Raw genomic sequence first — 25,746 nt, 5'->3', positions numbered from 1 at the left:
CGTGTGAACATAAGCTCTCTCTCACAGAAACTGGTGTATATCTAGGTTATGGGACTTTGTTAGAAAGTGAACCACCTGAGATGAAATTAGAATGGGCTATAAAAGGAAAGGTCTCACCCGAGTAATGAAGCTGAAGGGTTGTCATTCCACATGTGAAGTCTCTGGACACAGTCTGAAGTGAAACATGTTGAGGTGGCAGTCGTTGTGTTGGTTAGGTTGTGATCGGCAGATGCAATATTATTTGATATGGATTGGGAGAGGCATACGGGAAAGTGGGCCCTATCCAATGGTTCCAGGACTGGGGAAGCAGAGGCTCTCTAGTGGAGATGTAAGGTTCCTGCTGTCTTAGGGTTCAAAAAGACAATCGATAGTTAATGTTATCATCACATTATTTGGTAATTGGGTTAACTTTGAAAAGTCCTTTTGATAGGGTTTGCTGTACAGGACCCAGTATCTTGTATATAGCTGTGCTATTGGTTGCTTCTGATCTACTTGGTCTAGGCTTTTGAGAGAGTCCGCATATCAAATACACAGCCTATATATTAAAAAGATTCAGTTTGTGTTTTGAGAAACTTTGAGACATACAATTGATTTTCCCCCTCTCATATTAATTAACTAGTGATTTATATGACTACACTTTACTAGGAGTGTACATAAACACCATTCCCACCACCAAAAGACTGTGACCCATCCCTCCCACCCACTCCCATCCCCCACTGTCCCAGGAAGCTGCATGTCTACCCCTCACCACAGGGTTTTTACTTTGGTGCCCTACTTACAATTTGATCAGGTCCTGCTTTTAGTTTCCCTTTCAGATCTTCTTCCTCAACTTCTGTTGATGAGTGGGATCATCCCATACTCATCTTTATCTTTCTGACTTAGTTCACTTAACATAATTCCTTCTAGCTCTGTCCAAGATGGGTCAGAGAAGGTGGGTTCATTGTTCTTGATAGCTGCATAGTATTCCATTGTGTATATATACCACAGCTTTCTCAGCCACTCATCTGTTGTTGGGCACCTGGGTTGCTTCCAGGTTTTAGCTATTATGAATTGTGCTGCTATGAACATAGGAATACACACCTCTTTTTGGTTGGGTGTTATGGAGTCCTTGGGGTATAACCCCAGGAGAGGAATTACTGGATCATATGGAAGGTCCATGTCTAGCCTTGTGAGAGTTTTCCAGACTGCTCTCCACAGAGGCTGTACCAATTTACATTCCCACCAGCAATACGGAAGGCTTCTCTGTCCCCACATCCTCTCCAGCATTTGTTGTTGCTGTTCTTTTTGATGTATGCCATTCTTACAGGAGTGAGGTGGTATCTTAGTGTTGTCTTAATTTGCATTTCTCTGACAATCAGTGACCTAGAGCAGTTTTTGATATGTTTGTTAGCCTTTTGGATCTCCTCTGTAGTGAATGTTTTGTTCATATCCTCTGCCCATTTTTGGATGGGGTCATTTGCTTTTTTGGTGCTAAGTTTGCTGAGCTCTTTATATATTTTTGTGATTAGTTTCTTGTCTGATGTCTGGCATGTGAAGATCTTCTCCCATTCTGTGAGGGGTCTCTCTGTTTGTTTAATAGTTTCTTTGGATGTGCAGAAGCTTTTCAATTTGATGTAGTCCCATTGGTTTGTTTCTGCTTTAGTCTTCCTTGCAATTGGGTTTGATTCATCAAACATGTCCTTGAGGTGTAGGTGGGAAAGTGTTCTACCAATGTTCTCCTTTAAGTATTTGATTGTTTCTGGTCTGACATCTAGGTCTTTGATCCATTTGGAGTTGATTTTTGTTTCTGGTGAGTTAAAGTGGTTCAATTTCATTCTTCTGCATGTTACAACCCAGTTTTCCCAGCACCATTTATTGAAGAGAGCCTCCTTTTTCCATTTAATCCTTTAGGCCCCCTTATCAAAGATTAGATGCCCATAGGTGTTGGGATTTATTTCTGGGTTTTCAATTCTGTTCCACTGGTCTGTGTGCCTATTTTTGTTCTAGTATCATGCTGTTTTGATGATGATGGCTTTATAATATAGTTTAAGGTCTGGGAGTGTGATGCCTCCATTTCTGTTTCTTTTCCTCAAGATGGTTTTGGCAATTCTAGGTGTTTTCAGATTTAACTTTCAGAAGTTAAATCAAATCAGTTACAGAATTTATGATGTAACTTCTTTAGGTACTTCAACCATTATTAAGCACTTTGACTTTGAGTCATATGATTGCCCCTTGTTTATGAATATGTGTACACCTGTCTCCAGTACCCTAAACCCTAGCCTAATCTGGTATCTGTTATTTAGTTAAATGACGTGCCATATAACTTGGATGTAGATAGTCCCATGTGTTAGGAAAGGTCTCACCAGATTTGAAGAGTTATGAGGTTAACTTCTCAGGCTGGTATCTCTGGTTGCAGTCCACAGTAGGATTTCAATAGCAGCATAATGCAGGGTGGCAGCACTAGTAGCAATTTGGTTGAAGTTGACAAAGGTGGTAAGAAATCATAGAGAAGGAATTTCTAGAAGTATGGGCATATTCTAAAGGTACCGGGACTAGGAGAAATGTGGGTCTTAAAGAGGATGCAAGGGGTTCTTATAGTCTTAGAGAGAGTTAAAATATCAATATTTATTTATTGTAGCCAGGTTAGTTGGGGGATTTGGTATCTATATTAGTATACTTGACTTCACTATGATTTGAACACTTTTAGTGGTATCTGAACCTCTTTATATTTTAAATACTTACATGGTCAAAAGGTCTTGACCTGTGTGGCCTAAACCTATAGTTGATTTAGATGTTTGCAGAGCTATATTTTCAGATACATTTTTTAGAGATCCATAAACAATTAATCCCCTTATCAGAGTTTGATCATTTTGCAAATCTAAGATACAAATTAGCAAAAGCTAGTATTTATGCTTAGGGCTACGGTCTAGGCAGTTGGGGAACTTGAGATATTAAATCTATTCACTCACTGCACATGTCATATTACTATTGGTAGGACTCAATAGTGATAAGACTAGAGTTCCACTTCTTCCCTGCTACCGAAAGTCTGAACCCTGCCTGCTCCCCCCTAGGTAACCACTATAGTTTTCCCAATTTAAATATAGATTTTGTTGTGTCTGCTTGTTTATTTTATGTATGTGTGTTCAGGTCACTAAATTCCACATAAGAGTGAGAGACCATTCTATAGTTTTCCTTTACCTCCTTGCTTATCTCACTAAGCATAATGTTCTCAAGTTTCATCCATTTTATCGCAAAGGATGTAAAATCATCTTTTTATGTTTCTGAGTAGTATTCCATTGAGTATATGTCCCATAACTTTTTTTAACCAGTCATCTATGGAGGGACATTTTGGTTGCTTCCAAATTTTTGCTATTGTAGATAGTGCAGCTGTGAACATGGGCATGCATATATCCCTTTGAATTAGTGATATATCTCTTTTGGATAAATGTGTAGGAGTGGGATTGCTGGGTCTCAAGGTATTTCCATCTATATTTGCTTAAAGATTCTCCGTACTGTTTTCCATAATGGTTGTACCATTTTGCATTCCCACCAGCAGTGTATTAGAGTTCTTTTCTCTCCACGTCCTTTCCAACATTTATCTTCTCCTATTTTGTTGATGAAGGACATTCTTACAGGTGTGAGTTGGTATCTATGTGTGGTTTTAATTTGCATTTCTCTGGTGATGAGTGAATTAGAGTATTTCTGCATATGTGTGTGGGCCATGTATATCTCTTCTTTGGAGAACTGTCTATGCATGTCCTCTTTCCATTTTTGTATTGGGTTGTTCTTTTTCTTTTTCTTGAGCTGAATGAGTTCTTTATAGATGTTTGATATCAGGTGCTTGTCTGAAGTATGATGTGCAAATATGTTCTCCCATTTGCTGGGTTTCCTTTTTATCGTTTTTTAAAAATATTTATTTCCTTTTGTTGCCCTTGTTGTTTTATTATTGTAGTTATTATTTTTGTTGTTGATGATGTCATTGTTGTTGGATAAGACGGAGAGAAATGGAGACAGGAGGGGAAGACGGGAAGAGAAAGATCCCAGTTCAAACCCCCGGCTCCCCACCTGCAGGGGGGTCACTTCATGAGTGGTGAAACAGGTCTGCAGGTGTCTGTCTTTCTTTCTCCCTCTCTGTCTTCCCCTCCTCTCCATTTCTCTCTGTCCTAACAACAACAGCAATAACAACAATAATAGTAAGCACAACAATGATAAACAAGGACAACGAAAGGGGAAAAAATAGCCTCCAGGAGCCATGGATTCATTATGCAGGCACCGAGCCCCAGCAATAACCTTTAACATGTGTCTTCTGACTCCTACTCATGCAGTAATATGTTCTTGCTTTCAGGAACAGGCTATACAATATAGAGAATATCGCTTCTTTATACTTCCACAACTTTATTTAATGAATCATACAAACTCATATAATGCAAAGATGATGAGTTTATCATCTTCACTTTGTATGTTTTGTTTTTTCTCTTCTATTTATTTGAGACCAGGAACATGGTTTTTTCCACTGGTTTCTTGCTTGTAGTTCCTACTTCTGTTTGGCATGAGGGTCAGTAGAGGTCTCTATTTGCTGACTTATGCTGAAACTATCATTGGAAAGCCTCAATTTCTGTTTCTATGATTGAACATCATTTGACCCTCGTTGGTCATTATTCCAGGTCCCCTGCATTGCTTGACACTGTTGTCTATTTACATAATCATTATTTTGCCTGAGACCCACCCTGCCTGCAGGGTATTGGTTTAATCCCCACTGGTTAGAACCTTCACAACAGCTGCTATGGAAGCTTGCTACCTTCGTGCTCTTTTTATCCACCCCCTCTCCTAGCCATTTCCTTTTCCCACTTCTGTTTCAAAAGATATAAAGGTGTAGTCTCTGATCAGTAAAGGCATTGCATTGCATTCCTGCCCCACCACGAGTTCCTCGTCTCTCTCTCTCCGGAGATGTTAGCCCAGCAAAATCTCCCTCTAATCCCATCCAGTAGTTACGAGTGAAGTGCTATGTCTGCCTGAGAAGTTGTGATGGCAAGGTCTTGACATTCACAACCCAGGCAGAGGACACAGGGATGCAGCCTCAGTACTATGTATGTACATACACATCAGTTATTCAGCAAGCTTGAGCCTCTGCAATTTTCTCAGCATTGCTCTAGGTTATGGCAAGATGCCTGGTGAGTTAAAATGGCACAGGACTTGAAAATATGAAGGACATTTCTACCAGAGCTGACTGCAGTGTATGGAGCATTATAGTATTAATGGAACAATCACAGGCAGGAAGCATGAAAAGTCATAATTAGTGTCTTGAAGGAGGAGAGAATCCATTGAACCATGTAGCCTTCATCTAAGATTCCTGGGCACAATTGCAGTCCAGAGATGATTACTTAGCCTAAGTGGGAGGCCTAAGAGCATGAGTGACTAGAGTGATAGAGAATGTCAGATAAAAGTTTAAATTCTGCTCTGGCAAGTTGATTCATGCCTGGTGTTTCATTGTTCCTCACTTCTGAAACAGGAACCACCACAGTACTTACCTTACCAGACTGAATGAGATGTAAGTACAGGGTGCAGCACAATGGTTGCCTGTACTATGTATCCACCAGTGTCTGGGTTGTTAGCCCCATACTCTCTGAGTGGTACTCGGGTGCCCCCTGGTGTTTGTGCTCTTGTGGGCCCTCAGCCATCATCTCCTGTTTCTGCAATAGCAACAGTCTACTGAGTTCCATTTCATTCACAGATTAAAAACTCAGAGCTGTCAAGCAGCCAGAAGAACATCTAGTTCAGTCTGCTACATATATGAGGAAGCTGGTGCCTAGAATTATTGAAAAAGTGACTATAACTGTCTAGATAGTCAATGCTAGTGCTAGGACCAGAAGCTGACCTTCTGACTCCCTAAAGTTGGGAGGTAAATGAAGAGACTGTGAAGAAGAGAGAAAAAAATTAAAGACAGAACAGCTAAATAGGCATACATGAACTAGGAGTAGTACGAGAATGAAAGGGAGAGAAAATAAAGGAGAGAGACAGGGGGTTCTGTTTATTTAAGGAGAAGGGAGAGCATGGCAGCCTTTGCCTGCCTGACCACTTGCCCCACTGGCATGTCTAAGACTAGCCTTCTCCCAAGTTTAAGACTACTTTGCTCTTCAGGGTCTGAAACAGAATAAAGCAGAAATATAAACCAAATTACCAGTAAAATTGAGATTCCATTTAAACATCTGTAGCCAGAGGTGATCTGACCATCTCTTTGGTAACCTTCCCTTGAATCCAACTAGACTCAGGGGCAATGGAAAGAAATATCAAGGACCAAATTGGAGCTTGAGTGTATTAAACTGTAGGCAGGTGTGGATAGGGCATACTTTCCATTATATTGCTAGTAGAGTAATTTCCGTACTATTATTTTTCAAGTGTAGAGTGGGACAAGACTCAGAAGTAGTGAAGTGAATGATTTCTGATCGTACCAGCTGATCTCCACCATCTGTTCTTTATTATTTCCTATCTCGCCTATCTTCCCATGTGTGTTAAGGACCACTGCCAAGCCCAAATAGACCTGACTTTTCGATGATGATAACAATGGTAACTACATTATTGATTTTTCTTTGGAAAATGAAGACTCCATTTCTTGCTGTTTTTTTTTTTTTTTTTTTTTTTTTGCCACAGCAACTGCTTTCAAAGTGTTCTCTGTAGGTTTATCTTGTTATTCCCACTTCTCTTTGCCCTTTCATTTTGTGCAAGAATACAAAGAGCAAACCCCTAATCTTGAGCAAGGAAGGATCACATAAAGAATTCCTGTACCTTTCTTGGTTATGTAGTAGGTTATACCATCTAGGTTTGTTTATATACATTCAAATGATAATCACTGAACAGCAACATAGCTAGATACATATTAGGACATATCTATTTTTATATCACACTGATATAATATAATGATAGAATGACATTATTCAAAGGGCCCTGATATATTACTTGGTTCCAACAGATGAGCCTTTCCCAAGATCAAATTGTACTGAGATTCTTTCTCAAACTGACAATCTCTTCATATTTATACCCAAACACACTTTTTCATCTATGCCATCGTTACATATTACCATCTATCGTTATTTACCAAACAAACAAAAACACCCCCAAAATAGACTCTGCCCGTGTTCATTTGTTTTATTCAGTCGTACTTATGTTAACTCATAATCTCTGATGCTTTTCTTTGTAGTATATATCTTGAATGATATCTGTATGCCTATGTAGTATTTAGGGATAATATAGCCTCACTGAAGGGTTTTAAACATATTTTCACAGGCTGGGGGTATGGATCGACCTGCCAATGCCCATTTCCAGCAGAAAAGCAATTACAGAAGCCAGAACTCCTACCTTTAGCACTCCAAAAATAATCTTGATCCATACTCCCAGTGGGGAAGAAGTGACAGGAAGATGACCAGAGGGCTCTGAACAGCAACTCCATCAGGACCCAGAGAGAGAAGAGGAAAAAGGAAGGAACATTTGGATGTAGTAATAGGGTTATGTATAGCTTAGAAAGGAAGAGAAGATGGGACCTTAGGAAAACTGCTGTAGCTTTCAGTAGAGGGATTGGGGATTCAGAACTCTGGTGGTAGGAACAGTGTGGAATTTTACCCCTACTGACATGTTATTATGTAAATCAGTATTAAGTCACATGAAAAATAAAAAAGGAAAAATAAATATATGTTTTCATGACACACACACAGAGAAATATCAAAGTACAACTTGACTCAGGCATTATATTGTGGTGGGGATTGAACCTGGGATGCCTTGTATGGTAGTCCCCGCACACTACTCACCACACCTACCCAGTCTTAATGGCTTGTTTTTGTTTATTTGTTTGTTTTTGTTTTTGTTTTGTTTTTAATTGTAGTAACCCAGGGACCAGGTAGAGCACACATGTTAGCATGTGCAAGGATCTGGGTTTAAGCCCTCTGCCTCCACATGCAGGGAGAATTTTCACATGTGGTGAAGTTGTGCTGCAAGCATCTCTCTTTCTCATCTCCCCCTTCCTTCTTAATTTCTCTGTCTCTATAAAAATATTGTGATATACCAATCATTTAAATATATTCAGTAGATTGTTTAAAAAATACAGATTCCTTTGAAATGGAGCAATAGAGAGGGCAGAGATAGAAACTTCTCTCTAGGGCTACTTTCTTTTTTATTACTTATTAAATTAGAACTTTATTTAGAAATAGGAAGGAAAGAAAGCATATTCCACAGTACAGAGGGCTGCATTTTAGGGTGCGAAACCATGTCTGAACTGTGACATTGCTGAATACACCATCTGCATTTTAACAAAAGAGTCATTAGAAATGGATTTAGAGAAAATCAAACCTGGTCAAGCACATTGAAAAGCAGCACACTATTCAAGTAAACTATTTTTCCAGGTCCTAGTAATATATTAGCAACTTTCATTTTAAGTCAGAAAAAAAAAAGGTTTGTTGTTGACTAAACCATACTCCAAGAATGTATGACATTTTATTAAGTCAGTAACATTGAAATAGTTATCTATGACTAGTATTTTTTATTATTTATTTATAAAAAGGAAACACTACCAAAACCATAGGATAAGAGGGGCACAACTCCAAACAATTCCCACCACCAGAACTCCGTATCCCATCCCCTCCCTTCCTATTCTTTAACCCTCTGGGAGTATGGACTCAAGGTCATTGTGGGATGCAGAAGGTGGAAGGTCTGGCTTCTGTAATTGCTTCCCTGCTGAACCTGGGCGTTGACAGGTCGATCCATACTCCTAGTCTGTCTCTCTTTTTCCCTAGTGGGGCGGGGTTCTGGGGAATCAGAGCTCCAGGACACATTGGTGGGGTTGTCTGTCTAGGGAAGTCTGGTTGGCATCATGCTAGCATGTGGAACCTGGTGGCTGAAAAGAGAGTTAACATATAAAGCCAAATGAATTGTTGACCAATCATGGACCTAAAGGCTGGAGTAGTGCAGATAAGAGTTGGCGGGGGGGGGGGGGGGGGTTGTCTCCGTTCTGTAGATAGGTAGTAGGCATATTTTAGTTAAATTCCAAAGGGCCTGTGGCTATAATAGTTTTTTTTTTCCTGAGCCTGAAATCTGATATGCAGGTGGATCCTTGTTATTGTCTGGATGTCATGGCTGGAAACAGGACCAGAAAACTGGATCAGGAAAAAGAGTAGCTCCCAAATATGGGAAAGGTGTATAAATATTGTTGACTGTAAACCCCATCGATTTGATGTGATCTGGGGCCCATAATTGGCTTAGGAGCCTGTTTGACCTCTGCATCCCTGTAGATCTGAGCTCACACTCTGTGGTCATGAGTAGGAACATTCCAAGCTGCCCCAATTTCAGGACCCATCTTCCTCAGGTGTAGCATAGAGTATGTTTTCCAGCCTCCCTTCAGAGGATAGAACATTCTCTACAGTTGTTGATCCAAGTTGAAGGCAAGGTCCTGTGGGTGGCACACAAAGAGGTCTGTTTTGTTGTTCCTGATCTACTTCCTAAGTGGAGCCAAGATAACAAAACATCTGTTGTCACTGAGCTCAGAGTGCTCTGCCCTCTCCCTAGAGATGCAGAGTGAATGAGTCTTTTACAGATCTCTTTCTGTACTCTGTAGCTAGAATTGGCAAGGTTGGGGAATTAACTTTAGAAACTTCCATTTCTTCCTCTTTGTTTTACTTTGCTTTTCTGAATGCAAGTTCTGTTCAAACTGATCAGTGGTCCTTACATGGTGAATGTGTTCCAAGGCTGCCTCTGTTTGGCAGAAATGTGAGCTTTTCTATTCAGAACTAATACTCACTGTGTTGTTCAAGGAAACAAAACAAGTGATCTGATGTTCTGTTCTGAGTGCTCATATACATTGTGTGTACATGAGGCTCTAAAACAGTAAAACATTTTGTTACCTGATAGTGTGATTCTTCTTCATTGACCTCAGAATATTGGCTTTTAAAAGGCAGAGGCCAGAGAGATAGGAGGTAAGAGTTGAGAGGAAGTTCTTCAGTTTTCTTAAAAGAATAAAACATCTTACTTGTTTCATCATGGATCAGTTTGTGACACAAATTTTATAACCTGTTTTGGAAAAGATTCATAAATGGAAATGACCTATCAGTGAAAGCTGATGATTCAAGGTTCTGGTCCTATATATGTTTACAAAACCATTTTCATTTCTTTAATGATTTTTTTTGTCCCTGTTATACAGGAAGTTCTTAAATCAGATTGGCTGAGTTCATTTGATGGTTTATTCAGCAAACACATTTTGAGAACACAGCAGTGAACCAGACAAAAGTCATTGGCCATGCGTAACTTACATTCAGGAGGTAGAGAGAAAACATCATGACAAACACATAGACTGAATAGTGATAGTCATATTCATACATGACCAGATGAATACTTCATGGAATGTATTTGAGAAGGACAGAGGTTTCAGGCACCCACAAAGTTTTCAAGACAGAGTGAGCAGGGTGACTGGTACAGAGTGGGATAAGGGAGAAAAGTTTGAAGAAGTGGGGTGGGTTCAGATCAAGTCAGGCCTTAGAAACCATTGAGAGGGGAGTCGGGCTGTAGCGCAGCGGGTTAAATTCACATTGCATAAGGTGCAAGGATCTGCGGAAGGATCCTGGTTCGAGCCCCTGGCTCCCCACCTGCAGGGGAGTCGCTTCACAGGTGGTAAAGTAGGTCTGCAGGTGTCTGTCTTTCTCTCCCCCTCTCTGTCTTTCCCTCCTCTCCCCATTTCTCTCTGTCCTTTCCAACAACAACAGCAATAATAGCTAAAACAAGAAAACAACAAGGGCAACAAAAGGGAATAAATAAATAAATAAAGATAAATAAATAAATAATTTTTTTAAAAGCCATTGAGAGAATTTGGATTTCTAAGTCTGACAGAAAACAATTGTTTGGTTTAAACTGGTGGAATGTCATTCAATTTATGTTTGAAGTATTATCTCTGGTTACCACAGATTGGGAGTGTAATGAGTAAACAGAGGAAACCCACTAAGAGTCTTAATGGGGTGAGTGAGGACAGACAGATGGGAGACTGAGCTAGGCAGTTAAGACAAAAACAGTTTACAAAAGGACTAGAGAGATAACTCACTGGGTTGGACATATACTTTGTAATACACACACAGCTCAAGTAAAGAGTATTATACTACCTGAGGAAAGTCTGGCTCTATATTAATAATAAAAATAAATGTTCAAGAAAAAATAGTAAATGAAAACATTAAAGGGAGAAGGAAATATCTTACCTGGTAGAACACACACCCTACTACTTTTTGAGGCCTTGGGCTCAAACCCCAACACCATATGGTAGAACCACAGACAGTACTGGGGGAGCTCCATAAGTAGTGGAGGGGTGCTGTGAGGTCTCTCCTCTATCTCTGCCACTATATCAAATAAACAAGTGATAGAAAATGGAGCCAGGAAGGGCACTCGGGTCACTCATTGGTATTGTGCATGAGGCCTTGTCTGTTTTTCTTGGCACCACATTAAGAGAAAAAAGAAAGGGGAAAAAGAAAAGATACTCAGGCTCTTGGCTAAGCAGTTGGGTAAATTGTATCTTTTGCTGAGACAAGGAAGAGCATCAGAAGAAGGAAATGAGGCAGAAAAGAATCAAGATTTGTGTTAGATATGTTAAGCTTGAGGTGCCCATTACATACTGTAGAGAAAGAGTAGACAGCTGGGCATATGATTCTTATCTCTGGATAAATTGGGACTGAAACTGTGAATATGGAAACTGCTAGAACATAGATGATATTTAGAGCTGTGAAGCTGGATAATATCATCTGGGAGTCAGAGGAAGAAAAGAGGTCCAGGAGTAAGCACTCCACCATTCCAAAATTTAGAGACTAGAAAGATTAGTGGCAGTTTATAAAAGGAGACTAGAATGGAGAATTGTGAGCCTGAGAAATTTCCCATGATGACACATAATATCTAAGATTCTGATGAAGAAATATTTCCAGAAGAGGGAAAGATCTTCCTCTTAAGTAGGCTTGAGCAAGGTAGTCATTTCTACAGAATGGAAGAGCCATAGTGACCTAAAGATTCAGACTCTGAATGGCTGAGGATGACTTTGGTGAGGGCAATTTAGTACCAAAACCCCTCAAAAAAGTCTAGTCTAGAGAGGACTGAGGAGAGAGTTCTTTGCTGCAAGGATAGCCTGGTACAGGTATCAAACAAGGTGAGCAGAGTGTGGTTCATTGACATGCAAAGATTTAGCAAATGAAGGAGGCTACCCATGAGGAATGGAACGTATATTGGTTAGTGTCACAGTCAGAGCCAGAGCTGAGCAAGGAGAGCATCCAACCTAGAAGACTAGAGTCCAAACAAGTCAAAGAGATGTCCACATGGGACATAGCCTCAGAAATTCTACTGAAGTCAACCCTTTAGGAAAGGAAGGGAAGAATTAGAGTTAGAGAGTGCAGTCTTGTTACAGCAACATCTCCAGGGGATCCTTAAGTGAGAACTATGGGGCATTCTGAAGATTGGATGACCATTCAGAGCTGTCTCAAGCTGGGGAGAGAGGTGAACCTTTATACTGGAACCCACCCAAGAAGAAGGCTACAGCTTTTCTTCCCTTTTATTTAAAAAATAATATAAGAACTATTTTTATATTTATTTATTGCCGTTTATTGTCCTTGTTGTTTTTTATTTTTTTATTATTGTTGTTGATGTCATTGTTGTTAGATAGGACAGAGAGAAATGGAGAGAGGAGGGGAAGACAGAGAGGGGGAGAGAAAGATAGACACCTGCAGATCTGCTTCACCATCTGTGAAGCGACTCCCCTGCAGGTGGGGAGCCAGGGGCTCGAACCAGGATACTTATGCCAGTCCTTGTGCTTTGCGCCACCTGCGCTTAACCCGCTGCTCTACCGCCTGACTCCCATAAGGACTATTTTTAATGAGAGAGAGAGAGAAGAGACCACTTCTCACTCTGGCTTTCGGTGGTGCCAATACATGCAATTCTGATGTGCCATTTTGTGCTATCTCTGGCATCTGTGTTCATGAAGGGTCATAATTCCTAAAGGGACTGTGACCAAAAGCTATCTTCCCTGTTGACAGAACTCTCAACATTCCTGGTAAAAAGTCCTCTATAGCACACCACTGCATCTACCCCCTACACCCTCAAAATACCTCCCCAAAATACATATTAAATACAAAGAGAATAAGAATAACTTTTTTTTTAACTGGAGAAGGATGAAAGTTACCACCTTAATTAAGTGATCAAAGTTAGCATCACTATTATGGGAAAACTTGAAAGTGTATCCCAGCTGATAGAATGCAATGGGAAAGACAAGAATCACTTCTGTGATGTGACTTACTCTAATTATGAGGAAATAGCAAACAAACCAAATTAAGGAGCATTTTATGAAGTATAATAGGCCTGTAACTGTTAAGTGTGTCAAAGGCAGGAAAGTTGACAGAAACCTAAGGGCCTGTTTTCAGAAAAGAATAGCTGACAAAGCACAAGTGCTCCTGGAATGCCTTCTTTTACTCTAATTTGGGGTACATGGTGTCTGGGAATTAAGTATTGCTGCCAGAACCACCAGATTTGAACCTGACTCAAGTATTTGATAGTATTGTGAGCTTAGGTAAATTAAATAACCTCTCTGAGCAACTCATTTCTGGTATCAACATATGAGTAATGCTCATCTTCCCAGGGCATAGATGAGATTTTGTATAATATTCTCTGGCCTAGTGTTTGATAAAGAGCTAACCCTGCACAGATAATGTTTCTCTATACAAGGAAGTGAGCTGCTGAACTTCAATAAAACCTTTGATTTGTAAAGGTGTATGGGGAGGTAGTGTAACCCAAATGTCCTCATTTGAGACAGTGAGGTCCAAAGAGAAGGTACATGCCTACCTATGTCTCAGCTAGTTAAGAGCAGTGCTGGGGTGAGAACACACTTTTTTTCTTCACTCCTAGAGCAGTATATTTAAGTTAGGGTGATCACAGTGGTACCACATTTTATTGATCCTTGAACAACCCAAAATCATTTCATTTGTAAGTAGAGTTTCAACCTTTATTCAAAATATGTTTTTTTTTTATCTCACCTTATATAAAACTGGTTATATCTAAGTGCAGGGACCTCCCACCCTGGACTGGGTAATCCTTGGGGTCTCCTCTAATGCTTAGATTCTACCAAGTTCAAAGAATTTAAAATAATCAGAAATCTGTAACACAGAGCAGTGAGACCCTTGATTTTCTCCTATTAACTCAGCTGCATTCCTGGCCACTGTTCAGAATATATCAATAGTTCTCTTCAAAAGGACTTTTCCCTTTCTTCTTAGCAGCTCGAAAGGACCATCTATCTCCTCCCCTTGAAAAGCACTGTGTCTTGATAGCATGCTGGTTGGAGTAAACACAATTAGATGAGGAAGAAAGGGGGTGATTAGAGAATTAGGCATAATGGGTGTTAGATTGTCTCCCTAATCTGGTTCAGGATGTGAGTATCTTTTTTGAAAGGACTGATATCTGGTAGAAAAGTTGAAGCCTAAGAGAGGAAGTGCTTTGCATATTGTTTTACAAGACTGCCACCTGCTTGCTACAGTTCCGAAGAGCTTGCCTGGGCTGTTCTTCCCTATGGCTTATGAACATTTTAACTAAAGTAAAGAATAGTGAAACCAAAACTTGGGAGATGAAAGCATTTGGGGGGATGTTTAAGGTTAAGGTGGATACTCATTGAAGAAGAGGTTAAGAGGGGGATAAAACGTCCTTAATAACTATACCCCAGTGAAAATCGCCTTTAAGGATTTATGGTCATATGCTGAAATAGCTCATTTGAGAGAATGTTAGACTGAAGGAGAAGGAGAAAGAGAATGAGAATGAGAATAATAATAATAATAATAATAATAATAATAATAATAATATATGGGTCCATTACATTTAAGCCTGTTTGTGGAGTGTATTTCCCCACTGTTCATTCAACCTGGGAGTATTGATTACTCACAGGGTTGGGATCATGGGATGAGGTCCAGGAAAACATGTAGTCTAAACATGGTATCAAGCTTCTGCTCTGGCTCCAAATATTTCCTGTCTGAAATAAAAATCAGAATTCAGCATTTTAGATAAAATCTTCTATACTGCTATGTTTATCCTATTTTCCCAATCCCTAGTGTTACTACAGCAATTCTATCTACTTCCTAAATCACGTTTTGTTTTACTTCATTTCAGTGCAGTCCCTGAATCCATATTCAGGCTGCACATTTTTTCTCCACAGCTTCATCTGTTGTATACTTGTTTTTGGTAATCATTGGGACTTTATTGTTCTGGGCTGGCTTTTTTTTCCAGATAGAATGAGAGACAGAGAGAGAGAGGGAGATAGCAAAGCACTGAAGCTTTCCTCAGTGTTGTAAGCACCAGCTTGAACCTGGGTTGCATGCATTACTAATCAGGTAAACTATCCAGACAGCTATTTTTCTGTCCTCCAACTTCTGTGTTAGTGGACAAAGGTAAACTAAAAGGTCACAAGATCACATCTTGCCAAAATAATGTTTAAAACAAGTAAAAGCCTCTTAAATAAAAATAGTTTTTCTAAGTGGTAGAGCTAATTAAGGAAATGAATTGACATTTTAAGGAAAGTAAAACAAACAGGAAACATGCTTTTATTTATTTATTTATTTATTTTGCCTCCAGGGTTATTGCTGGGGCTCAGTGCCTGTACTATGAATCCAACTGCTTCTGGAGGCCATTTTCCCCATTTTGTTGCCATTGTTGTCATTATTATTATTGTTGTCATTGCTGGTGTTGTTGTTGGATAGGACAGAGAAAAATCGAGAGAGGGAAAAGGAGAGACAGGGAGGGGGAGAGAAAGATAGACATCTGCAGACCTGCTTCACCCCCTGTGAAGCGACCCCCCCTGCAGGTGGGGAGTAGGGGGCTCCAACCAGGATCCTTAATGCTGGTCCTTGCGCTTGGCGCCATGTGCACTTAACCTGCTGTGCTACCACCAGACCCCTAGGAAATACGCTTTTTGCTAAAAAAAATTTTAAAAAAAAGGTTTAAAATTTGTATAATCACCTCTTAGGAATAGAAAAACTTAGCCATTGTTAACTAGTTGGTGAAAAAAAAATCAACCCTTTACAACCAATTTGCTCTATAGTGGTCAATTATATTGAAGTTGGAAACAAAAAAAAAAAAGAAAGAAGAAAAAAATTCCTAAAAACAATGCCAGGCAAGCAGGCCATAATGGATATGGCTCAAAACTAAAAAAAAAAAAATCTGAAAAGCTGTCATAAATTCCAGATAATTCATGTAGAACTTCAGCATAATTACTTTTGTATATAAAAATTATTCATCAGGGGACCGGGGGGGGGTAGTGCAACGGGTTAAGCACACATCACACAAGCGCAGAACTAGCTCAGAGATCCTGGTTCAAGCACCAGGCTCCCTACATGCAGAGGGGTCGCTTCACAAGGGTGAAACAGATTTGCAGGTGTCTATCTTTCTCCCTCTCTGTCTTCCCATCCTTTCACTATTTCTCTCTGTCCTATCTGACAACAGCAATAACAATAATAACAACAACAACGATAAACAACAAGGGCAACAAAAGGGAAAAAATAGCCTCCAGGAGTAGAAAATTTGTAATGCAGGCACCGAGCCCTTGCGGTAACCCTAGAGGCAATAATATATATATGTATGTGTATATGTATATGTATACATATATGTATATATATCATATATATACATATATGATATATATACATATATATCCTCCCTAGTTCATTTTCACAAAAGAATTTAATAAAATGGGAGTCGGGTGGTAGCCCAGTGGGTTAAGCGCAGGTAGCACAAAGCACAAGGACTGGTGTAAGGATCCTGGTTCCAGCCCCTGGCTCCCCACCTGCAGGGGAGTCGCTTCACAAGCAGGTCTGCAGGTCTCTATCTTTCTCTCCCCCCGTCTTCTCCTCCTCTCTCCCTTTCTCTCTGTCCTATCCAACGACAACATCAATTACAACAATAAAATAACAAGGGCAACATAAGGAAATAAATAAATTTTTAAAACAAATTTAATAATACTTAATCATCCATTAAAATAATAAAACTTTTTTTGCATAGTACACAAATATAAGAAAGTTTGTGAGTAGAAATATTTTTCTTTGCCCTTGCATGTTGACACACATCATTACTTTTAAAATAGCAATTCGTGGGAATGAACTGCCCAGTCCTGGAACCTCTAGAGTGGGGCTCACTTTCCTGCATGTTTCTCTCAATTCATACCAAATTATATAGCATCTGCTGATCCCAACCTAATCAACGCAACGAGTGCCACCTCAGTGTGCTTCACTTCAGACTGTGTCCAGAGACGTCAGGCATGGAATGTCAACCTTTCAGCCTCATTACTTGTGTGAGACCTTTCCTTTGATAGGATTCTCTAATTCCATTCCAGATGGTTCACTTCCCAGCAAAGACTCAAAACCTAGACATAGACCAGGTCCCATGAGATAGGCCATATGTTCACATGTATCCAATACCATCTTTAAGTGAGCTTTATGATACTGTCATCAAAGCCAGAGATCTTCCACGCTTTGCACAATTGCAGTCATTAATTCATACCAAATGTCAGAGGATGTAAAGTCAAAGTCTAGATTCTGTAGAACTAGAACTCTCATGTCTGCTGGTCATGCACTGATTTGATGTATCTACTTCCCACTGGCCAAAATGAAAAAGGAACCAGAGTGAATGAAAGCAGATGTAGGTCATCTAAGACATTATTGGAAAAGTCCTTCTAAAATCCAAAGTGGTTAGTGTATCAATAAAATGTTCAGTTAAAGTTTAGTATAGAAAGAGTGGAGTTGAATTTTGACAGGCTCTTTAACAGGTGTGGCTGTGCTATAATTTTGATTTGATTGTGGCAACCTGATATATTGAGTGCCAATTCTTTAGCAATCAGATGATGAACAGTTTCTCTACTCCCTAGGAGGCACACTTTTTATTAGTTCATCTGGGAAAATACAAAATCAATGCTAAAGGTTTTGATTCTCCCTAAATTTCAAAGTTTTTACAAAGAAAACTCCTTAAGGAAACATATTCCCTCATATTTTCACTATCTCCTCACTCAACCCTTGCTAGTCTAGCCACCTGTGTTCCTAACTTCTCCAAAAGCCAAGGAAAATTTCTTGAAGCCAAAATACTAAATGGAAGAATATAGAGTCTTTGCTATTTCCCAAGAACATCATGAATTTAAAAGCTTATGTGACCTCTGCCTCCCTGTAGATCTGAGCTCACATTCTGTGGTCATGAGTAGGAACATTCCAAGCTGCGCCAATATCAGGACCCATCTTCCTCAGGTGTAGCATAGAGTATGTTGTCCATTCTCCCTTCGGAGGATGGAACATTCTCTACCATTGTTGATCCAAGTTGAGAGCAAGGTCCTATGAGTATCACACAAGGGCCTATTTTGTTGTTCCCGATAGAGTTGACCTGTAACAATATTTGAGGTCTAGGCCCATCATGTCTGTTTGGGAATCTCAGGACTCCCCAGCTAGGGCCCCATCTGATGGGGTGGCCTGATAGTGACTAAAGAGTCATCATTAAAGTATGCCAGTCTTTTGCCCTTATTTAGCTTTTGTAGTCCTTGCTTTGCTAAAGTTAGCTTTGGAGTGAGTGAGGGAACTGTAATAGGAAGTAGGTGAGGAGGGTATCTAAGTCTAATTAGATACTATTTCATTAGGAACTTTATACTAACTCACTGCAGACTATTGTGTCCTTCTGCTTCTTTTCCTTCTGCCGGTCCTTGTGCGCATAATCCACTGCATTACCTCCAGCCCCAGATTAAACACTTTTATCTAGACTTTTTGCTTTCTGATTATATGGGGATAGGACTCTAGTGGTTGCACCTGTTATCCGTTGTTTTTCCTACTGCTAAGATCTCTCTTCTTTATCTGACCAGGTATTGGACTGGATCGAAAACCATGGTGAGGCCTTTCTCAGCAAACACACTGGGGTTGGGAAGTCCCTGCATCGAGCTCGAGCCCTGCAGAAAAGGCATGATGACTTTGAAGAGGTGGCTCAGGTAAGATGCTATGCATGACTACTTGAGGGTACAATAAGGGAGGGAGACTGGGTCTGTAATTTTGGTGTCTGGCAGCATATGAGGTCGATATCTCTTGACTTCTGGGCTGCCTTCCAGCTTGATGCAAGGAGGCCTTTGTCTCTTCTTGTCTCTTCTTATGTCTTGAGTTGTACAGAGACTCAGTTTATTGTATTCAAAGAAAATCTGCCTGCAAGCCTGACCTGTAAATGCATTGCCCACAAGGTGGTAACAGTGAGAGGGAACAGCATTGCCAAAGCAGTCAGTAGACTGTGGAAGCCTCTTATGGTCATCACTGTGGGTGAATGTGAGCTAAAAATCAGAACAAATTCTGTTTGCAAAGTTGCATACTTTCTAAGACCTAGAGGAAGATGTGATACCTGTTCACCAGGATTTGTGGTCATAAGGCTGAATGTACCCAGAGAATGTCCTTTTGTATCATTGGTTCAACATTTATAATTAAAATTTTTTTTTATTTTCCCTTTTGTTGCCCTTATTTTTTATTGCTGTAGTTATTATTGTTATTTATGTGGTCATTGTTAGATAGGACAGAGAGAAATGGAGAGAGGAGGGGAAGGAAAAGATGGGGAGAGAAAGATAGACCCCTGCAGACCTGCTTCACAGCCTGTGAAGCGACTCCCCTGCAGGTGGGGAGCCGGGAGCTCGAACCGGGATCCTTCCTCTGGTCCTTGCGCTTTGTGCCACATGCGCTTAACCCACTGTGCTACTGCCTGACTCCCTCAACATTTATAATTTGAATAACATGTGGGTTTTTTAATCTGAGTTCCATAGCTGAAAAAAAGGGCACTATTTTCTAATTTTCTTTAAGAATCTATGCAAGAGATCTTAACCATTTGTGTTATTGGTGAAATGAAATGATATATAATAAAGCTTCTGTCCTGAGCCTTCACTTCAAAGCATCTATCCTAGCTTCATTATATTCCTCATTTGGAGAGTTGTCTAGCTGGATCATGAAAATCTTCACTTTCAAGATGGAATACTGTTATTCAGTTATTTTGAATTCTATTTCCAGTTTAATTAGAAAATGAAAGAGTCTTAAGAATAAGATATGGATCTCCAACTAGGAAGGCTGTGGGCATGGAACAGAGAGGTAGATACTTCTGGTGTAGTGAGGATGGCAGTGCTAAGGTTTGCCATGTAACGGCTTGAACCAGCACTGGTACTGATCCTACCACAGATAGTCCTTCATGTGGATGCCATGGCTGGGCATTGTGTAAAACTTCAGACCTCACTTGTGGAGGTTGATAACTCTAGACAGTTATGAAGTATAGGTACAAAAGGAGAGGGCCTGTCAAGAGCCAGAACAATCCACTGGAGCACACGAATATGTAGGATAAGCATGACCATCTTTAAGGGAACTGAAAATCTATGCTGGGGAGTGAGAGGTGTGTGGAACCTGAAACAGGAATATAGTAGATTTCAGTGAACCTGTGGAACAAAAAACCCTCATATGGTATCTTTTTGTTCATTGTTGTGGGAATGTAACATAGTAAAGTAAGATAGTGGCCTCCAAAAAATAATAAACTCCAAATTAGCTTAGGTTCAATAATGCCTCTTCTGGAAACGTATTCCAAAGAATTAAAAGCAGGAGCTTGAATAAATAGTTGCACATTTGTGTTTATAGCAGAATTACTCATAATAGCCAAATGGGAAAGTAACCCATGTCCATTGACATATGAATGTACTATATAAACAAAATACAGACAGTCATACAATGGAGTATTATTCAGTCTTTCAAAGGAAGGAACCCAACACATGCTATAACATGGATGAAGACTTTGTACTTTGTCAAATATGAATGTCACACAAGAACAAATATATGATTTCACTTGCATGAGACACAGTTAAATTTAGTTTTCAGTTTTGTAAATAGCTATTAAATCACTGATATCCTTTTTTTTTTTTGCCTCCAGGGTTATCGCTGGGGCTCAGTGCCTACACTATGAATACACTGCTCCTAGAGGCCATTTTTTCCTATTTTTTATTTTACTTATTTATTTATTTTTGGATAGGACAGAAAGAAATTGAGAAGGGAGGGGAAGATAAAGAGACAGACTAACGCCTGCAGACCTGCTTCATTGCTTATGAAGCGACCCCCCTGAAGGTGGGGGAGCCAGGGTCCCAAACCGGGATCCTTGTGCTTTGTGCTAGTCCTTGCACTTTGCACCACATGCAGCTTAACCCTCTGCACTACCACCCGGCCCCTTTTTTGCCCATTTTTTTTCCTACAGTCCTGCCTTCATTTACTTTCTTTTTAAAAATTTGTTTATAGGATGGAAATATTGACAAGACCATAGGACAATAGGGGTACAACTCCACAAAATTCCTACCATCAGAGGGCCACACCCATCCCCTTCCTTGATGGGTTTCCTATTTATCGCTCTGGGAGTATGGACCTAGGATCATTATGAGGGCCAGAATATGGAAAGTCTGGCTTCTGTAATTACTTCTCTGCTGAACATGGACGTTGGCAGGTCAACCCATACTCCCAACCTGTCTCTCTCTTTCCCTAGTAAGGCAGGGCTCTGGGGAAGCGGGGCTCCAGGACACATTGGTGAGGTTGTCTGCTCAGAGAAGTTAGGTTGGCATCATGGTAGCATCTGAAACCCAGTGACTCAAAAAGCCTTAAGACATAAAGCAGGTCACATTGTTGACTAATCATGAACATAAAAGCAAGAATATTGCAGATGAAGATTTGGGGGTCTCCATTTTGGAAAAAGCTAGTAGGTCTATGCTGGTACTCGTGTAGGGGACCTCACAGCAGAAGTAAGCCTTGTTACTGGCCTCTCCTGTTAACTCTAGTGACTAACAACAGGAAAAAGACCAGGAGACCATTTTAATCACAAATTGTTGGTCATCATTTCTCCTTTAGCTAATTCTGCTTCTGTTCCCCTGCTCCATTGCTTACCACTGTGGTCTATTTACATAATCACTGTTTTACCTGAGACCTACCCTGCCTGCAGGGCATTGGTTTAATCCCCACTAGTTCGAACTCTTCACTCTGCCCCCTCTCCTAGTCACATCCTGTTTTCCACTGTTTAATCCCCTCTGGTTCGCACTCTATTTTTGCTCTACCACCTCTGCTAGTCACATCCTGTTTTCCACCCTACCACTTCCTTCTTGGCAAGTATAAAAGAATCTTCTTTTCTGATTAAAAACATTGGATTGCGTTCCCTCTCCGCGAGTCCCAGAGTCTCTCTCTCCTGCGATGCTAGTTCCTGATCCCTCTCCCATGCAGTAGCCTAGGTTGGCTCAGGTCAACTTCTGTCCAACCTAAAGAGCATGTGCTCAGGAAGAAGCACCCTCAGGCTATCCCAGCAACAAATGATCTGTTTACTGTACAGAAGGCAGGGTTTAAATAGCAGAAGGGAACAAAGGACAGTTTTATATGTGGTGGTAAGTGTTGGCTTTGGAAGGTCAGAAACCCCATGGTGAAGGTTCTAAGGAATTGATAAGGGTAGAGGGGAGAGTTCTGGAATGAAGGACATGTTAATTATCTCAATAAGAGAGAAATATATAAGGGGGAGTTAGATCAAAGTGGAGGAGGGGATCTAAGGAAATAGGAAGGAAGAACATTTTGGTCAAGGCAGAATGGTGCTATGTGGAGTATGTGTGATCACAGCAGGTGAACTATAGTCAACTTTAAGCAGGCAAACCATTTGGCTTATAACAATGAAATGAGTTAAGTGTTAGGGGGTGTAGGTTCCTATGTTGCTTGGGAGACTAACAAGGGGAAACTGAGTCAGGAAAGCTTTTCCCTCCATGCTCAACCCCTGGAAGGTAACAGGTGGGGTATCTTTTCAGATCTCCATCTTTATGATGGGAGTTCCCCTATGCTCTTACCATGCTTTTGCAATTAACCCCACAGGTCTATTTTAGGTATATTCCAAGGGGCCCATGACTTTACTAGTTTTTCCTGAGCCTGATATCTAACATATAGGTAGACCCTTTGGGGAAATGGTGTCATAGTTGGAAAAAGGACTAGAAAGCTGGATCAGGGAAAAGAATAGCTCCCAAACATGGGAAAAGTATATAAATACTGTTAACTGTAAGCCCCTGGCAGGGGAGATATCATGATCATGAAGATGGTCTTCCCAGGGTGAGGCTTATCCATTGAACTTCATTTACTTTGTAAGTCACACATGCACTACTGCTTCCAAGTATCCTTCCTTTTTCCTATTCCCTCTCAGATAAGCAAAACAGTGCCTGACTTCCTCTGGTGTTTTCCAGATTCATTTCTTTTTAAGTGATGGTATAAAAGCAAAGATTACTGTTTACAAACATTTCAGATCTCAGTGGATTTGGGGTCTAGACCCTCTGGTCATCACCCCTCTAACACTTTCCCCCTTTGGGGGGTCTGGACCAAAATTCTATTTTGGGGTGCAGAAGGAAGGAGCTCTGGCTTCTGTAATTGCTATTCCACTGGACACAGGCATTGGTGTGGGACTATGTGAAAGCTTGGTAGAGCTTAGGAGAGCTCTCCCATCCTTGTGATGGAGGTCTGGAATCACCCCACTTGTTAGACTCTCCTTTGTAGGGATGGAGCTAAGAGGGAAATGCTTTCTGTGACTCAGTTTCCCCTTGTTAGTCTCTCAAAGCCTCACAAAAACCTGCCTCCTCTCACACTTAGTTCACTCCCCTGCTAGCAGACCAAATGGCTGCCTACTTGTAAGTTCACTCAAAGTTCACTATGTTCACCCAGAGTTCACCATCCTTTCAACCTTTGATCACATACATAAGCATTCTCCATCACAAGCCTTGCCAGCACCCTGACAGTGAGACCCCCATACCTATTTCCTCGTCTTTGATATCTATGATTTACATCAAGCTTTGTCCTTCTCTGCTTTATCTCACCCTACTGGTTTAACCGCTGTTTTTCTTAATACCTTTAGATAATTAACATACCTTGCATCATAGAAACTAATTGCTTTGACCTTTCTGTATCTCATCAATTCTTGTCATTCCTACCCCTCCCCACCATAGGGGTAGCTGACCTTTAAGAAACCTGTAATTTCTGACATATTTGAAAAATGTCCTTTGTTCTGTTTGCTATAAAACCTATGATTACCCCAAATAAAGTAGAAGTTCATACCTGAAACTGTCCTGGCGCTTCTTTCTGCATCACGCAGTCACTAGAACTGGTGATGAGAGGGCCAGCAGCTTATCTCGGGTTGAGAGGCCACTCACGTAAGCGCCAGCACATTGGCAGGTTGTTCCATATCCCCAGCCTGTTTCTGTCTTTTCCTAGTGGAGTGTGGCTCTGGAGAAGTGAGGTTTTTGGACATATTGGCAAAGACTTGTGGCCAGGGAGGTCAGGATGGAATTGTAGTAGCATCTATAACTTGGCGGCTGAAAGGCAAAATGTTTAATAAATAGGAACCAAAGAATAGGAATAGGGAAGATGAAATAGAGTCCCTGGAGTAAAAAAAAAAAAGCTAGGATATTTATTTTGGATATAATCCTAGGAACCCATGCTTTTGGTAATATCTGTTTGAGCTTGGTAGCTAACACAAAGGTGAACTAGAAATACTCTCTGGGAGGATGGTGTCATAGTTGAGAATAGAAGTTGAAATTCGGATTAGGGCATAGAGTAGCTCCCTAACATGGAAATATGTATATGCATATGTACAGGTACATGTATACATATATATATATATATTTATCTTAAATCTGTTCTGTATCTTGTCCACTAAACGTACATTTGGCCTGTGTCTATATTACATTGGCAGAGTTCAGCTTATTCTGCCAAAAGTTCTTTGACTCCCTATGATGCTTGCTTCCTGTAGCAGTGGTGAGAAAATATATATCACATAAAACCACATTTTAATCATTGTTAAGTTCATTGGCATTAAGTACATGCACATTGTTATATAATCATCACCATCATCCATCTCCAGATTTATCTTTCGAAACCAAAATTCCATAATTGTTAAATAGTAACTCCCCACCCCCGTTCCCATATCTCCTGACAGTTACCATTCTATTTTCTGTCTCTATAAATTTAACTGTGCTTAGGGGTAGGAACTACCCCTCTCTCCAAAGGGAAGCTGGGTAAACCTACTCTGCCAGTTGAGGAAGACTGGCTCTGTAATGAATTTAGCCTAGAAGGTTCCCAACTATGACTGTGTTACCATGTCTCATATGACAGGGACTAAGAGGATTTACAAGCTCCTGTGTGAAATATACATGGGTCCCAGGTCAGATCAATGTGTTTAATAGTTAAGTGTGTATGTGTGTGTGTGTGTGTGTGTACCACAATTTACTCAGGTTGGACACCTGGATTGCTTCCAGGTTTTGGCTATTACAAATTGTGCTGCTATGAACATAGGTATACACAAATCTTTATTTATTTATTTATAAAAAGGAAATATTGACAAAACCACAGGATAAGAGCAGTACAACTCCATTCAGTTCCCATGATCAGAACTCCATATCCCATCCCCTTCCTTGATAGCTTTCCTATTCTTTAACCCTCTGGAGTATAGACCAGGATCATTATAGGGTACAGAAGGTGGAAGGTCTGGCTTCTCTAATTGCTTCCCCACTGAGCATGGGTGTTGACAGGTCGATTCATACTCCCAGCTTGCCTCTCTCTTTCCCTAGTGGGGCAGGGCTCTGGAGAAGTGGGCTCTAAGACATATTAGTGGGTTGTCTGTCCAGGGAAGTCCAGTTGGCATCATGTTAGCATCTGGAACCTGGTGGCTGAAAAAGAGTTAGCATATAAAGCCAAACAAGTTGTT

At 40.4% G+C, this 25,746-nt stretch overlaps 1 protein-coding gene across 26 annotated transcripts in view; it reads left to right on the top strand.

Annotated features, from left to right (window-relative positions):
- The window catches only part of KALRN (kalirin RhoGEF kinase), an 866,834-nt gene that overhangs the window by 390,471 nt on the left and 450,617 nt on the right, over nt 1–25,746 (top strand). For all 26 annotated transcript variants that reach the window (XM_060198227.1, XM_060198226.1, XM_060198224.1 and 23 more), the window contains exon 10: nt 18,845–18,967. In XM_060198227.1, coding sequence (XP_060054210.1) covers nt 18,845–18,967 — 123 coding nt within the window. The remainder of the gene's footprint in view (nt 1–18,844; nt 18,968–25,746) is intronic.

Source organism: Erinaceus europaeus, chromosome 9 (assembly GCF_950295315.1).
Source record: "Erinaceus europaeus chromosome 9, mEriEur2.1, whole genome shotgun sequence".
NCBI classification, from domain to species: domain Eukaryota; kingdom Metazoa; phylum Chordata; class Mammalia; order Eulipotyphla; family Erinaceidae; genus Erinaceus; species Erinaceus europaeus.
The sequence above is the reverse complement of the archived record's forward strand: the minus strand, read 5'-3'. Positions and strand labels throughout refer to the sequence as shown.